The sequence below is a fragment of the Somniosus microcephalus genome, chromosome 6 (genome assembly GCF_052327205.1).
Source record: "Somniosus microcephalus isolate GS21.2 chromosome 6, FLI_Smic_1.0, whole genome shotgun sequence".
NCBI lineage: Eukaryota > Metazoa > Chordata > Chondrichthyes > Squaliformes > Somniosidae > Somniosus > Somniosus microcephalus.
In genome coordinates, this window is record NC_140992.1 from 47,894,781 (window position 1) to 47,911,936 (window position 17,156).

The window sequence follows — 17,156 nt, forward strand, 5'->3', positions numbered from 1 at the left end:
GTCTCGGCGTGCTTGGTCATCGGAGATGGAGAGACAGGGCCTCCCAGCTACCTGGTGACATATGGCATACAACACTCAGCCATGTTGACATCAGAAATATGGTCATGTGCACAATGATAACTTCAAACATTCTTAACATGATAGTACTCATTCATGTCTTTTAACTCCCACAGGGCCTTCACACGTCCACCAGGAGGTGGTTGAGGTTGCCCACGATGATGACAACTCCTCAGAGGAGCTCACTCCCTCTAAGGGTGCACTGTCACAGGACTTATGCAGACCATGCACCAGCTCAGAAACTCACACTTCGGTGGCAGTAGCTGGAGAGATAGTTGAGTTTTCACATGGTGACTCGCACTTCACAAGTGAACCAGATTAGATGGTGGAGTCAGGGATAGCAGTGGAGCTCTCTGCCACTCCTGCGCAGCCCGGGATCGGCTTTTGCAATGTTAAAGTTCGCTCATGGGCAAAATTGTGAATGGGCCATGCAGCCCTTTAAATGGGTTGGGCACCCAAAAAATAATTACGGGGAACACTGATCAAGAGGCAAAGAAGTTGAGGGCGGTGGTGACTTTGACAGCAGCTGGTAAAGCGTGGCCACCAGGTCCAGCAGGCAGCAAGTCTTAGAATGGTTACAGCACAGAAGGAGTCCATTCGGCCAGTCGGTCTTGCTCCAGCAGGCTGCAAATGTCTGCCACCACCTGACTTGATACCCTGAGCCTCCTGATAAACTGGTGTTCAGACATGGCGAGGAAGCTTATCACCTGCCTGTAGATCATGGGTGCCGGGTATAGCCTCCGGCGAGCTGCACCTCTCTGCTGCTTCCCTCTCTCCTGTGGAGCCACAGGTCTGTGAACAGCAGGCTATTGCCAGTGCTGCTGCTGCTGCTGGTGCTGTTGCTGTTGCTGGTCACCTTGGTCCTCATCTGAGGTCCAATATAAGACAACATATACAGCACCCATGCTGATCTGATAGATCAGAGCTCCAAAGTGCAGATCAGACCTCCAAACCTCAAGTGTTGAAGAAACCTCCAAAGTGTGTAAAGTAACCTCTCCGCACAAGTACTGTGAACAAACCCTTTCCCACAAGCAGGTAAGGAAGCAGCTGTCAGTACTGAACACTTACTAATATTTTCCCTGACATGGCTTCAGCCCCCTCAATTGCTGCTGAGTTCTCGCCTTACTTTCATTGGCGAGTTCCAGGAAACCTGGGAAACCCGTGGGCCCGAAGTTAACGTTGAAACCCCATGTCAATATCGCTCAAATTGAGCGATTGACGTATGTTAAGTGACAGCCCACCTCCCTCGAGGGGGTTACTCAGAAGCAGCATAACACGTTGCAGTGAAATGCAGAAGTTGGCGGTTGGAACTGGCTTCCTGACACGCTGTCAATTTGGCCATCTGCTCCCAAGCCCACACGCTGCACCAAATTAAAATTCAGCCTCAAATCTTTGCAATCAATCACTCTTCTATTTGGCCTCTCTGCCACCCCCAGTAACATTGGACGTTAAGGATGAGCAATTGTACCTTGCATCCAACATTGATATGGAGCAAGTGATGAAAGTAAAATACATCAAATGATGTATTACTGTCATTTGTACAGCATTTTAATACATCATATATGGGCAGATAAACTTATATGCCTTTTCGCCTATCATTTGTGCTGAGAAAGTAGCGGAGCAGGCAGGAAGCACCCAGATCACCTCAAAATACATTTGTTACCACGTTCTGCTAAGGTTACATTAGCTCCCTGGTGCACCTCCAGCAGAAAATTCTGGCTCTTATCACTGGCATAGCTCTGCCACACTTCAGATGTTATATTTCAGGCTTCATACTTGAGATATCATGCTTTGTTATAATGGAAAATATGCTTGTATTTTTAAAAAAACTTCAAAGTGACCTTCTAATTTCTGTTACCTTTCCTATCTTCTAATTGTCATAAACTGATTGTTACTGTCATAAGTCTGCATAACCATTAAGTTATCTACTAGTTGGTAGAGACTGAGATCAAATAAATATTATGAATAGCTAGGAAATGAAAATTCCACTATTGATACACTTTCTAAAGTAGTGAGTAATATCTTTAAAAAATTGTTTTACCTCCTGTAACTAAAGCATGGAAATATTGTAATTTTCAAGCCTTATCTCAATAATATTAGGGCTAAATTTAACTTTCGATGGTGGCGGGAAACAGGCAATAGCAGATTGTCCGCCCGCTATACACCCTGCCTTTTCCAATTTGCTGCCGACCATTTTGCGTCACCGCCTAATGTTAAAATCAGCTCTATTCAGTGTGATTTCAGTTTTGCTGATTTTACACATTGCAGAACTTCAAGGCCTAGAAATTGGGTGTAGCCCCGCTTGGGGCGTTAGAATTGGCGCAGCGCAAAGTTTATAGCCAGACGCAACTTATCGTCACCTGGCGCGATATTGGGTTGCATCGCCCCTAAAGGTGATTGAGGCGCGAATTCAGGTGTTACACGGGACTCCTAAGGCGCTAAACTTCCGGCGCAACCCAATATCGGAGCGGACGGGCGCAGCGCAGGTGCTCTCAATTACCGATGACCTCGAGACTTCCAGGCGCCGGCCAGCTCTTAAAGGGGTGGGTCAGTCAGCTTCAGCATCCACACTCTGCGCCTTGCAGGCCTCAGAATCGGTGCAGGCCCTTCTCTGGCGCTAAAAACTTGGACCAGATGGAGAAGGTGAGACAGAGAGCAGAGCGCTTCACCAATGAGGCTCTGGAACAATTGGTGGCCACAGTGGAGCGCCGGCGAGATGTTCTCTACCCAGACAATGGCAGGAGGCCGAATCATAAGGACTACCAATGAGCTTGGAGGGATGTCTGCCAGAGGGTCAACTCCAGCAGCATGGTGACCAGGAGCCCGGACCAATGCAGAAAGAAATTCAACGACCTCACTCAGGTCGTGAGGGTGGGTGTTGTTTCTGCAAACTTCTGCATCCCTTCATTTGCACCTGACTTTATGGCTACAGGGTGGCCTGTGCCCCATTGGCCATCTGCCAGCAAGCACCCATGGCCCTTTCTGGGCACACACATGCACATTTGACTCAAGGCGTCATGTAAGGGCTCTTCCACCATGGGGGGCATGAGATGATCACTCAGGGCATCATGTAAGGGCTCTTCCACCACGGGGCATGAGATGATCACTCAGGGCATCAGGTAACATAACTTCCCCTCCTTTCCCCTGTAGTCCAAACTGGCGAGGATTGGCAAAGACCAGCTTCGCACCTGTGGAGGACCTCCACAAGTGATCACTCTCACAGATCTCGAGGAGACAGTCCACCAGATTCTTGGAGGACGTCTGAGTGGTCCTGTAACCACTGCAGCTGCCGACCCCATTGTCGACAGCGATGGTAAGGTTCTCACCTTTTACAACTGTCTCCTTCCACTTGTTCCCCCCGCCAGCATGCTTTCTTACTGTGGACCCATGTCATAGCCTTGCCGCAATCTGGCATCCCTTGCTGCCAAGCTGTCCTTTTGCTAAAGCCACTCTTCCACCTCCCTGCTTTCAGATACTGCATCACCAGCTCGGGAGCCAGGCCCTCAAGCTGCCAGTACCAGTGCCTCCGAAGGCTCAATGAGAAAAGTACTGTCCAACAGAAGGTCAGGAACTCTCTCCAGCAACGATCAGAATGGCCAGCCCAAATGGCTGCAGCTTTTATACTAGTGCTGTCCCCTTTAAATAGCGCCCCCCCCGAGTCCGAGAAGGGCCTGGGAACGCTCCATCCAACTGTCACTAATAGCGCCAGGCGGAAAGGTTGCGGGCGCCACCGAATATCCGGTCCGGGGCGCCAAAAAGGCATTGCACACTGAAATGACGTCATGATCTGCCTGCGCCCGCGGGCGCGCACAAAGAGTTAGCGCTGGCGCTAAAAGGATACTCAATATGGGAGGTGGCGCTATATTCACTGCGCCCGCCCGAAAATTGGGTAACACCCCAATTCTTGGGCTCTTTAGGCGCTAATCGCTGGCGCTACCAACCGAATTTCGAGGCCCAAGACTCTTAGTCCCATTGACCTTAAATCTTCTTAAAATCTTCCATGTATCAGAGCCAACTGGAACTTCCTGTAGTGCCATAAATCAGTACTAGAGGTCCAGATTTGAAACCAGTCTGTTTTTTATTTGTTCTTTGAATGTGGGCAACACTATTTATTGCCCTTCCTGAGTTGCGATGGGCTCACTTTGGAGCATCCACGATTCTGAGAGGGGTGTGGATAGCACATTTAGTGAGTTGGTCACACCGCAGGTTAAGGCCAGCGTAGACAGTACATGGGTGACCAAAAGGCAGAGCAAGGGCAGGAAGGTAGTGCAGAAATCCCCTGGGGTTGTCTCCCTTAGCAACAGGTTCACCGTCTTAGGTACTGTTGTCGGGGGGGGTGACGCATCGGGGGAAGGCACCAGCAGCCAGGCTCATGGCACCATGACTGGCTCTGTTGCAAAGAAGGGAGGGAAAAAGAGTGGCAGGGCTATAGTAATAGGGGATTCGATTGTAAGGGGAATAGATAGGGGTTTCTGTGGTCGCGACCGAGACTCCAGGATGGTATGTTGCCTCCCTGGTGCAAGGGTCAAGGATGTCTCGGCGCGGGTGCAGAACATTCTGGAGGGGGAGGGGGAACAGCCAGTTGTCGTGATACATGTTGGTACCAACGACGTAGCTAAAAAAAGGGAAGAGGTCCTACAAGTAGAATTTAGGGAGTTAGGAGCCAAGCTAAAAAGTAGGACCTCGAAGGTAGTAATCTCTGGATTACTACCAGTGCCACGTGCTAGTAAGAGTACAGAGAACAGGATAGTTAGGCTAAATACGTGGCTTGAGCAGTGGTGTAAGAGGGAGGGTTTTAAATTTTTGAGGCATTGGAACCAGTTTTGTGGTAGGTGTGACCTATACAAAAGGGACGGTCTACACCTGTGCAGAGATGGAACTGATGTTCTCGGGGTAATTTTTGATAAAGCAGTTCGGGAGCATTTAAACTAGTATGGCAGGGGGCTAGAAACCTATGTAGTGAAATAGAGGAAAGTGAAAGGCAGACAGAAATAAATGGTAAAAGGGTGAGGAACAAAAAACAAAGGGCCAAACTAATTCATAAAAAATGTGAGCATAAAAAAAGCCTGAGGGTTTTATACCTTAATGCGAGAAGCATCAGGAACAAGGTAGATGAATTAGCTGTGGAAATAGAGGTTAATAATTATGATCTAATTGGGATTACGGAAACATGGTTGCAGGGTGAGCAGGGCTGGGAGCTTAACATACAGGGGTATTCAGTATTTAGGAAGGATCGACAAAAAAGAAAGGGAGGAGGGGTAGCATTGCTAGTAAAAGAGGGGATAAATGCAATTGAAAGGAAGGATATTAACTCAGTTAATACAGAATCTATATGGGTGGAGCTAAGAAATAGCGAGGGGCGAAAAACATTAATAGGAGTGGTATATAGGCCTCCAAATAGTAAAATAGAGGTTAGGGAGGGCATCACGAGGGAAATTAGAGAAGCGTGCAATAAGAGCACAGCTGTCATCATAGGTGACTTTAACTTACATATAGATTGGACTAGCCTAATCAGTAAAAATAATGAGGAGGAGGAATTCCTTGAGTGTTTAAGGGATGGTTATCTGGATCAATATGTCGAGGAACCAACTCGGGAACAGGCTATATTGGACTGGGTACTGTGCAATGAGAAGGGACTAATCAGTAATCTTGTTGTACGGGGACCCTTGGGTCAGAGCGATCATAACATGATCGATTTCTCACTCGAAATGGAGAGCGAAGAAATTGACTCAGAGACTAAGGTCCTGAATTTAAACAAGGGGAATTATGATGCCATGAGACGGGAACTGAGTAGGTCTGATTGGACAACGTTCCTGAGAGGACTGGAGGTAGATAAACAATGGCAAACATTTAAAGATAGAATGACAAAATTGCAAAAATTGTTTATACCAATCTGGCATAAAAGGAAATCTAAAAAGGTGACTCAACCGTGGATAACAGGGGAAATTAGAGACAGCATAAAATCCAAAGATAGGGCGTATAAAATAGCCAAAAAAAGCGCCAGAGCGGAAGATTGGGAACAGTTTAAGATAGAGCAAAGGAGGGCAAAGGGCATGATCAAGAGGGGCAAAATAGCTTACGAAAACAAGCTGGCGGAAAATATAAAAACTAACTCCAAAAGCTTTTATAAATATATCAAAAGGAAAAGACTGGTGAAAACCAAAGTTGGTCCATTGCAGTCAGATACGGGGGAATATATAATGGGAAATAAGGAAATGGCAGATCAACTAAATGCATACTTTGGGTCAGTCTTTACGAAGGAAGACACAAAAAACCTCCCTGGGATATCGGGAAAAATAGGGACATTGGCAAAGGAGGAACTGACGCAAATCAATATCTCTAAGGATATGGTGTTAAGGAAGCTAAAGGGATTGAAGGTGGACAAATCCCCAGGGCCTGATAACATGCATCCTAGGGTACTGAAGGAGGTGGCCCTAGAGATAGCGGATGCACTAAGGATGATTTTTCAGAATTCATTAGACTCGGGAACAGTGCCGATGGATTGGAGGGTAGCTAACGTTACCCCACTATTCAAAAAGGGGGGTAGGGAAAAAGCAGGTAATTACAGACCTGTAAGCCTTACATCAGTTGTGGGCAAAATGCTGGAGTCCATCATTAAGGATGAAATAGCGGAGCACTTAGCAAATGGGGACAGGATAGGACAGAGTCAGCATGGATTTACAAAGGGTAAATCGTGCTTGACTAATCTATTGGAATTTTTTGAGGGAGTAACTGGTAGAATAGATGGGGGAGAGCCAGTAGATGTGGTGTACCTGGACTTCCAAAAGGCCTTCGATAAGGTCCCACATAAAAGATTAGCATGGAAAATTGAGGCTCATGGGATAAAGGGGAAAGTTTTGGCGTGGATAGGGAACTGGCTGTCAGATAGAAAACAGAGAGTTGGAATAAACGGCTCATTTTCTGAATGGCAGGCAGTAACAAGTGGGGTACCACAGGGATCTGTCCTGGGCCCCCAGCTGTTCACAATTTACATTAATGACCTGGATCAGGGAGTCGGATGCAGCATTTCCAAATTTGCAGACGACACTAAACTAGGAGGTGGGGTGGGCTCAGAGGAAGAGACCAGGAAGCTCCAGAGCGATTTGGACAGACTGGGCGATTGGGCGGATAAATGGCAGATGCACTATAATGTGGACAAGTGCGAAGTTATCCACCTTGGGTGCAGGAACGGGAGGGCAAATTATTATTTAAATGGCAATAGATTGGGAGAGGGGGAAGTACAGAGAGACCTGGGTGTTCTTGTACACCAGTCACTGAAGGCGAGCATGCAGGTGCAACAGGCGGTCAAGAAGGCAAACGGTATGCTGGCCTTCATAGCAAAAGGGTTAGAATACAGGAACAGGGATACCTTGCTGCAGCTGTACAGGGCACTGGTGAGACCACACCTCGAGTACTGTGTACAGTTTTGGTCGCCTCATCTGAGGAAGGATGTTCTTGCCATGGAGGGGGTGCAGCGGCGATTCACCAGGCTGATACCAGGAATGGCGGGAATGACCTATGAGGAGAGACTATGTAGTTTAGGGATGTACACACTGGAGTTTAGAAGATTGAGAGGGGACCTCATAGAAGTGTATAAAATTCTGACAGGTCTAGACAGACTGGATGCAGAAGGAATGTTTCCCTTGGCGGGTGAGAACAGAACTAGAGGACATAATTTAAGGATAAGGGCTAAACCATTTAGGACAGAGATGAGGGGGAATTTCTTCACTCAGAGAGTGGTGAACCTGTGGAACTCATTGCCACAGAGGGCAGTGTACGCCAGCTCATTAAATATATTTAAGAGGGAATTAGATATATTTCTACAGGCAAAAGGGGTTAAGGGTTACGGAGAGAAGGCGGGGACGGGATACTGAATTAAAGGATCAGCCATGATCTCATTAAATGGCGGAGCAGGCACGAAGGGCCGAATGGCCTACTCCTGCTCCTATCTTCTATGTATCTATGTATTACGAATCAACCACATAGTTTGGACTGGAGTCACACGTTAGGGCAAAACAGGCAGGGTTCACAGATCCCTCCTGATATTAATTTGTGAACCAGTTGGGTTTTTATGACAATTTGGCAGTGTTCCTGGTCATCTTTTCTGGTGCCAATTTATAAATGAGCAGGTTACTGAATTCAATTTCATAACTTGCCCTGGTGGAGTTTGAACTCACGGGGCTGGATTTTACTTACCGAGAGGAGTTGGGGGCGGGACTACTGCCTTCCAGGTTCTAGTCCCCCCCCAGCGACGTCCGACGCACAGACGCTATTTTCCCCTGATTGGCCTTCTTAAGCTCGCCCTGCGGGCTTGCTGGCCAATTAAGGGAAAGCCAGTGTCAGATGACGTCAGTTGATGACGCTTCATCTGCCGGTTTTCTTAAAGGGACATGGACTATTTATTTTTGACAGATGATTTGACAGTGTTTGACAGCATTGAGGTGCTGTCGAACACTGACAATCACTGTACAAAGGTGAACCCTTGTACCCAGGCTCTCCAATGACTCTCTCCTTAGGATAAAACAGATGGCAGCTGCAGGTGAGGGTACAGAAGCAATCTGTCACTTCTCCCAATGAGGTGAGGCCACACAAACCCTTCAAAGCTTGTCACCTACAGAAAAATCTAAACACATTAAAAATGACTTTCCCAACATTTCCTTACCTCTGATACTCACCAGTATCCCATTGCATCCTTCACACCACTTCTGCAGCTGTCATCTATACACAAACATTACAACAGACCCACAGCATGCCTCACTTACCCCGGCAGGGTTCCCTGATGTCAGGAGGCCTGCAGCAGAAGTTTCAAAATGGGAAAAAGCCTCTTAACTGCCTGTTAACTACCTGTTAAGTGGCTATAATCCTCTTCCCACCGCTAGGAGTTGGGTCCCTGCGCAAATCGGGGACCTGATTCCCGGGAAGATTGGTTGGAGGCGGGTTGGGAGCGGGTTTGGGACCATTCTTTTTGATTTTCTCAGCAGTCCCGCCTCCAAACCTGCCTCCTCAGCGCTGGTAAAATCCAGCCCCTAATGTCTGAGTTGCACATAAAGTCAGCCACAGATAAAGTGATCATAGACAGTTTAAATTGTATCACTAATTTGTTGACTATTCTAATGAGCTTAAGTGAATTAAAAGGTGGCTGTTTAATCTAGGTTTAGGTTCTGTTGAAAGAAAATGGGTGAGTGAATACCTGGCTGACAACAAGAAGGGTTTTTGAGGAGGGTCTCTTCAAATGATAAATGAATGGCATTGTTAGGATCATTTACTTTTTGAAATAATAGGGTTTTATCATAACTGATAATAATTAACTTCTTTTCAATATAATAACATCTACATATTAGCTGTGACTATGGTTTGGTAATTAAATATCAGCAATCAGAAAAGATCAAGCTTGGGAATCTCTAGAGTTTAGAGACTGAGTCAAGTAAAACACTGCAATGGTTAGTTACCAAAAATAAGTAGATATGACACTACCTATTGGGTGTGTTCAGTGGCGCTTGGTAAACATATTCCTGTATCCTCTGGTTTAGTTGGCTTGCTTCTGTCATACAAATGAGAAAGAAAGAGATTATTATACACATTTTGCATTTTTAGATAATTCTTCTCGGAATCTTTTAGTAATCTATCTTTGAACTTTAGGGCAAATTTTCCTGTTCCTGCATCTGGTACTATTGGATCGTCTGGACACAGTAAAAACAGGAAAATCGGGCAGGAAACACACATCCGTAAGGGAGGTCATCTGATTTCCTGTACATTTAAATCAATGGCTGCAAGAATTGCGTGGGCTCTGACAGGGGCATGCACTTCTCCCTGCCTGATTTTCCTGTTATCACTGTGCCCAGATGATCTGATTGCATCAGGTGCAGGAGCAAGAGAATCTGCCCCTTAATCTCCCTAGAGACATCAGACTATAATAATAGATATTCGACTTGGACTGTGAGTGCACAACTGAAAGATAAGTATAGAAAGAATTTTTTTGTCCAGAGTCATGGACAAATGCAATAGGCTCCCAATTTTTTGACGATGTAACTGGTAAAATACATAAGGGAGAACCAGTGGATGTGGTGTATTTGGACTTTCAGAAGGCTTTCGATAAGGTCCCACATAAGAGATTAGCGTGCAAAATTAAGGCACATGGGATTGGGGGTGTAATGTATGTACCTTTAAGGGGGGGAACTACTTTGTACAGCTCATGTATACAGTAGTACCGGCAGTGACCACACCTGTATATAACGTTGAGTAGTAATCTGTACAGTTCAGTTGCAGTCTGAGCCACGTTGAGTAAACACCGTTTGTACCGTTCTCCGCAGTCTGTGTCTGATTATACACGGACGTAACATTGGCGACGACGCAGATTTGAACCGACCTGCAACTCTGCATCACCTCCCAGGGATTCGCTCCTGGAGAACAGTGGAAGAAGGTCGAGTCCAGAAGCACGGGTGTCGACCACGGGCAACCGCCCAGTCATCCAGCGGAGATTTGAGCATCGCAGGGGAGGCTGTCGAGAGCCAGGCTTGGCTTTCCAGTCACGGTGGTCCAGCGAAACGGGCTGGCAACAGGTACTGCGCAGACCCTTCCCGGACAGCGGCGGGCTAGAGCCCGACCGTGCGGCACAGAAAAAGGCCGAGCAGCGTCGACGGGGGAGAGAGAGAGGGCAGAGCGCACAGGGCGCAGCCGGTGTTCAGGACTGAGCGGTGTCAACGGGGGAGAGAGACGAGAGAGAGCAGAGCGCAGCCGGTGGTCAAGGGCCGAGCAGCGTCAACGGGGGAGAGTGGCGCGCAGGAAAACGCGAGGCATTGCCATTACCACGAGGACCGCAGAAAGCGGCGTTGGCAGCAGCGCAGGAGCAGCGCACAAAACCCACAGGGTGTTGCCATTTGCCACGAGGACCGCCGAGAGCAGCGTTGGCAGCAGCGCGGGAGACGCCATTTTAAGCCGCAGCGGGGAAGAAAGGAAAGCGCGGGAGACGCCATTTGAAGCCAGTCTAACCACACCCAAAAATGCCGAAGAGTGGCAGTATCACAGCGTTCGACAATGAAGTCGAAGATTGGACGACATATGTCGAACGCATAGAAGTATACTGCAAGGCAAATTAAGTGCCAGATGACAAGAAAGCGCTCGTATTGTTGAATTCAATGGGTGCAAAAACGCACGGCTTACTACGAAACTTAGTAACCCCAGAGAAGGCAGTAGAAAAGGATTTTGAAAACATAGTGTCAATCCTACAGGACCACTTAAACCCCACACCGCTGCTGATAGCAGAAAGATTTAAGTTTCACAAAAGGAACCAGCATAAAGATGAAAGTAATGCTGAGTATTTAACAGAACTGCGCAAACTATCGAAACATTGCCAGTTTGGAGCGGGACTGGCAGATACCTTAAGGGACAAGTTTGTGTGTGGGCTTCAAAGTGAAGGGACCCAGAAACGGCTTTTATCTGAAAAGGACCTTACGCTGGAAAAGGCTTTCAGCATTGCGGTATCATATGAAGCAGCAGCACCGGGCACTGCAGAGATACAACAGAGACCGCAAGAATATGGCACAAACGAAATGTCATATGGAACAGAGAAGTGCTATCGCTGCGGCAGAACAACATACGACCAGAATGATTGCTGGTTCAAAGACAAAGTGTGCAGACAGTGTGGAAAAGTAGGACACATAGCACGAGTCTGCAGGTCGGGAAAGAAAACCAGCAATAAGAAACCGACCAAAGGAAAGTACAAGAAGGTACTTAAGATAACGGAGAATAGTTCAGACGAACAAAAGAGTGATAACGACTCCGAAAGCAGGGAACTGAGTTGTCTGAAACTACATAATGTGATCACAACAGAGGATCACCGAACCATTTGGGTCACTCTCAAGATAGCAGGAGTCCAGGTAAAGATGGAATTGGACACAGGATCAGCCCTAACAGTCATAAACCGACGGGACTATGAGCGGCTATTCTCACACATACCCTTGAGAGACACAAAAATTATTTTGAAGACGTACACGGGGCAAAAAGTCTACCCCAAAGGAAAAATAAGGGTGACCGTTATATATAACGGTAAGGAAACACCAAAACTAGACCTGTATGTATTGCAAGATGGAGGACCACCATTACTGGGACGTGAATGGATCCGGAAAATACAACTGGATTGGCATTCCATACAGGCACTGACTGTGGCTGACAAAAAGGATGACGACGTCACACCTGGGCGACTGTCAAAGATCCTAACTGACACGAAAGAAGTGTTCCAGCAAGGACTCGGAACACTAAAAGGCATGACAGCGATGATTAAAATTGAAGAAAACGCAAGTCCAAAATTTTTTAAGGCCAGACCGGTACCTTATGCGATCCGCCCAGCCGTTGAAGCAGAGCTGGAGAGTCTGGAATGTTCAGGTGTACTGTCCAAGGTAGACTGGAGCGAGTGGGCTACACCCATCATCCCTGTGATGAAAAAGTCGTTGAGCAGCACGCCTGGGGAACCAAAGAAGGTTCGCATCCGTGCGGACTTTAAGGTAACAGTGAACCCAGTCCTTCACACCGTACAATATCCACTTCCGCGGATTGAAGATATTTTCGCCTCGCTATCTGGAGGGAAATGCTTCACTAAGATTGATCTGGCCCAGGCGTATCTGCAAATGGAGGTAGAAGAAGCATCAAAAAAATACCTCACAATCAACACCCATAAAGGTCTCTACCAATACAACCGGCTGGTATTCGGGGTAGCATCAGCTTCGGCTATTTGGCAGAGGGCAATGGAACAAGTCCTACAAGGGATCCCAGGGACCCAGTGTTATTTGGACGACATCCTGGTCACGGGCAAAAATGACAGTGATCACCTTGCCAACCTGGAGCAGGTGCTCACTAGATTGCAGGAATATGGGCTCCGAGCTAACCGCCCCAAATGCGAGTTTTTTAGAAAACAGATCTCGTATTGTGGCCACGTTATCGATAAAGAGGGGTTACATAAGTCCCCAAAGAAGATTGAGGCAGTAGTCAAGGCTCCAGCACCGGAAAATGTGTCACAACTGAGGTCGTTCCTCGGGCTGGTAAACTACTACCATAAGTTCTTGCCAAATTTGTCTACAATGCTACACCCATTGAACACCCTACTGCAAACTGGGGTGCCATGGAAGTGGAGTGACGAATGTAGATGAGCTTTCCAGAAGAGCAAAACACTAATCACATCGAAAGAGGTATTGGCCCATTACAACCCGGCATTACCAATTCGGTTGGCATGTGATGTGTCACCCTACGGCATTGGAGCGGTGCTGTCGCACAAATTCTCGTACGGCTCAGAGAGGCCAATAGCCTTTGCGTCACGATCACTAACCTCAGCCGAGCGTAACTACGCCCAGATTGACAGGGAGGCCCTCAGCCTAGTGTGGGGAGTGAAAAAGTTCAATCACTATCTGCACGGGCAGAAATTCACCTTGCTGACTGATCACCAGCCTCTTGTCTCCATTTTTAATCCAGAGAAGGGCGTTCCGGTGATGACTGCGCAACGACTACAAAGATGGTCACTTTTTCTAGGGGCGCACCACTATGAGATTGAATATAAGGGCACGAAACATCATGGAAATGCTGATGGGCTATCACGCCTGCCACTGCCTACTGCGGAGGAAGCAGCAGCAGTTGATCCTGTCGAAATATTCCATTCGACTATAGTTGAATACCGACCGGTAACTAACGCTTGTATCGAAAAGGAAACCCGAAATGACCCGACACTGTCTCGGGTATATGATTTGACGGTGAAGGGATGGCCAGCACATGGCAACTCACTGTTGCCAGCATTCTCGACAAGGAGAGAACAGCTGTCAGTGTGCCGGGGGACCTTGATGTGTGGATCCCGAGTGGTAATTCCACCCAAGTTAAGGGATAGAGTGCTCAATGAGCTTCATGAGGGTCATCTGGGAGGGGTAAAAATGAAAAGCCTAGCCAGGGCTTATGTGTGGTGGCCGGGAATCGATAAACAAACCGAGGACCTGACCAAGAGCTGCTCAGGATGCCAGAAAGTCCAAAATGCACCACCACAGGCCCCTCTACACCCATGGGAGTGGCCCTCCTCTCCATGGCAATGGGTGCATATTGATTTTGCTGGTCCATTCATGGACTCAATGTTTTTAATAGCCGTGGATGCGCACTCGAAATGGCCTGAGGTCATCAAAATGTCCTCCACCACCACGGAGAAAACTATTGCAGTCCTACGGACCATTTTTGCCAGGAATGGCTTGCCAGAACAGATTTGCTCCGACAACGGACCACAGTTTGTGTCCGAAGAGTTCCGGAGGTTCTTGAAAAAGAATGGGGTAAGGCATTACACATCCGCCCCGTATCATCCAGCCACAAATGGATTGGCTGAGAGGTTCGTACAAACCTTTAAGAAGGCAATAAAGGCTATGTACAATGACAACATTCCGCTGCAGCACAAGGTGGACAATTTCCTGTTCGCCTACCGGAATGCGACACATGCAGTCACCAACCAGGCCCCAGCCATGATGTTCTTTAACCGAAGGTTAAGATCTCGCCTGGATTTGCTCAGACCAAACGTACGAAGAGATGTTGAGAGTAAGCAATTCCAGCACATCCATGAGAAGCCAACAAGGAGCTTCAATGTAGGGCAACCAGTCTTGGCCCGCGACTACCGAACAGAAAAATGGCAGCCAGGAACGATATGCACACAGCAGGGGCCACTAATGTACACAGTGGACGTTGGGGAGAGCATCGTAAGACGCCATGCTGACCAGATCCTAGAGTCACAGGAACAAGTCAACCCCATGCCTCGCCCATACGTACCTGGTGATGAAACCGACGTACAGGTAGCATCTACCCCAGAAACAGTAGCATCGGAAGCTGATGAACCAACCGATGACAGGGGGCCAGAATCGCCTCCGCACCAAGAGCAAGACACTCGGGAAAGGCGCTATCCAGAAAGGATCAGGAAGCTTCCCAAAGACTGAATTTATAAATAGACTATTTTCAGCTAATGTTGCATGTTAAAAGTGTTAATTGTAATTAGTTTGATATTTAATTGTTAACTGAGTGTTATGGTACTGTTAATCTAAAAGGGGAGGAATTGTAATGTATGTACCTTTAAGGGGAGGGAACTACTTTGTACAGCTCATGTATACTGTAGTACCGGCAGTGACCACACCTGTATATAACGTTGAGTAGTAATCTGTACAGTTCAGTTGCAGTCTGAGCCACGTTGAGTAAACACCGTTTGTACCGTTCTCCGCAGTCTGTGTCTGATTATACACGGACGTAACAGGGGGCAAGGTATTGACTTGGATAGAGAACTGGTTGGTGGACAGAAAGCAAAGAGTTGGAATAAATGGGTCGTTTTCCGAGTGGCAGGCAGTGACTAGTCGGGTACCGCAAGGATCGGTCCTGGGACCCCAGCTGTTCACAATATATATTAATGATCTGGATGAGGGAATTGGATGTAATATCTCCAAATTTGCAGACGACACAAAGCTGGGTGGGAGGGTAAGCTGTGAGGAGGATGTCGTGAAACTCCAGTACGATTTGGACAGGTTGGGTGATTGGGCAGAAACATGGCAAATGCACTATAATGTGGATAAATGTGAGGTTATCCACTTTGGTGGCAAAAACAGGAAGGCAGATTATTATTTGAATGGCAATAGGTTGAGAGAAGGGGAAGTGCAAAGAGACCTGGGTGTTATTGTACACCAGTCGCTGAAGGTAAGCATGCAGGTGCAGCAGGCGGTTAAGAAGGCAAATGGTATGTTGGCCTTCGTGGCAAGAGGGTTCGAGTACAGGAACAAGGATGTCTTGCTACAGTTGTACAGGGCCTTGGTGAGACCACACCTTGAGTATTGTGTGCAGTTTTGGTCACCTTACCTGAGGAAGGACGTTCTTGCCATGGAGGGAGTGCAGCGAAGATTCACCAGGCTGATACCTGGGATGGCAGGAATGACGTATGAGGAGAGATTGTGTCGATTGGGCTTATACTCACTGGAGTTTAGAAGATTGAGAGGGGATCTCATCGAAACCTATAAAATTCTGTCAGGTCTGGACAGACTAGATGCAGGAAGGATGTTTCTGATGGCCGGGGAGTCCAGAACCAGGGGTCATAGTCTAAGGATAAGGGGTAAGCTATATAGGACTGACATGAGGAGGAATTTCTTCACCCAGAGAGTGGTGAACCTGTGGAATTCTCTGCCACAGAGGGCGGTGGAGGCCAGTTCATTAAATATATTCAAGAAAGAGTTGGATATATTTCTTGAGGCTAAAGGGATCAAGGGATATGGGGAGAAGGCAGGGACAGGGTACTGAAATTGGATGATCAGCCATGATCTCATTGAATGGCGGAGCAGGCTCGAAGGGCCGAATGGCCTACTCCTGTTCCTATCTTCTATGTTTCTATGTTTCTAAAGCAGTTAATGCAGGTATCAATTCACACCTTTAAAATGAGAGGGATGAATATCAGGATAGGAATGGGATTTGGTATTATAAAAATAAGTATAGATAGTCCATTTCTAGATGTATATTCAAAGCTTGATTTGCACTTTTATTTACCTCTGTAAGCTTGCAGTTGTCCTGTCAGTACTTTTCGGATTTCAGAAACCCAAAGGTTCTTCAGTTCTACAGATGATGCCTGTAATTAGGTGTTTATTTTCAAATTGGATGCAAAAATACAACAATAATAAAGAACTTAAGGCTTATAAATATCGGGCAGGATTTTCCACCTGAGTTATGCCAGTTTCATGGTGCAATTCCTGCAGATGGGGCAGGAATCATTTGGGGAGCCAAGCTCTTGGCTGCCTGCACTCTTCCCCCAGCCACTTCCAGGAATTTCCACCAAAAGTGATGGGGACACTTGCCCTAATATCAGCAGACATCTTCAAATTAGATGCCAAATTTGCTAGCCTTTGCACCCTAGCAATGTTAGGCACTATAAAACGTCCAGGTACAATGGTAACATAATTGGTCAAGGTGAAAAGAGCCACTACTGAATGTTATTTGTGAACATTTAGCATTGAAGTACACTGAAGGTCATGATTAGGTCTATAAACAGAAAATGCTGGAAATACTCAGCAGATCAAGCAGCATCTGTGGAGAGAGAAACTGAGTTAAAATTTTAGGTCTGT

At 47.0% G+C, this 17,156-nt stretch overlaps 1 protein-coding gene across 2 annotated transcripts in view; it reads right to left on the bottom strand.

Moving 5' to 3' along the window:
- The window catches only part of mcf2l2 (MCF.2 cell line derived transforming sequence-like 2), a 469,404-nt gene that overhangs the window by 38,014 nt on the left and 414,234 nt on the right, over nt 1–17,156 (bottom strand). For both annotated transcript variants that reach the window (XM_085990152.1, XM_085990151.1), the window contains exons 24-25: nt 16,585–16,663; nt 9,532–9,598 (exon numbers count right to left, since the gene is read on the bottom strand). In XM_085990152.1, the coding sequence (XP_085846278.1) occupies nt 9,532–9,598; nt 16,585–16,663 (146 nt within the window). The remainder of the gene's footprint in view (nt 1–9,531; nt 9,599–16,584; nt 16,664–17,156) is intronic.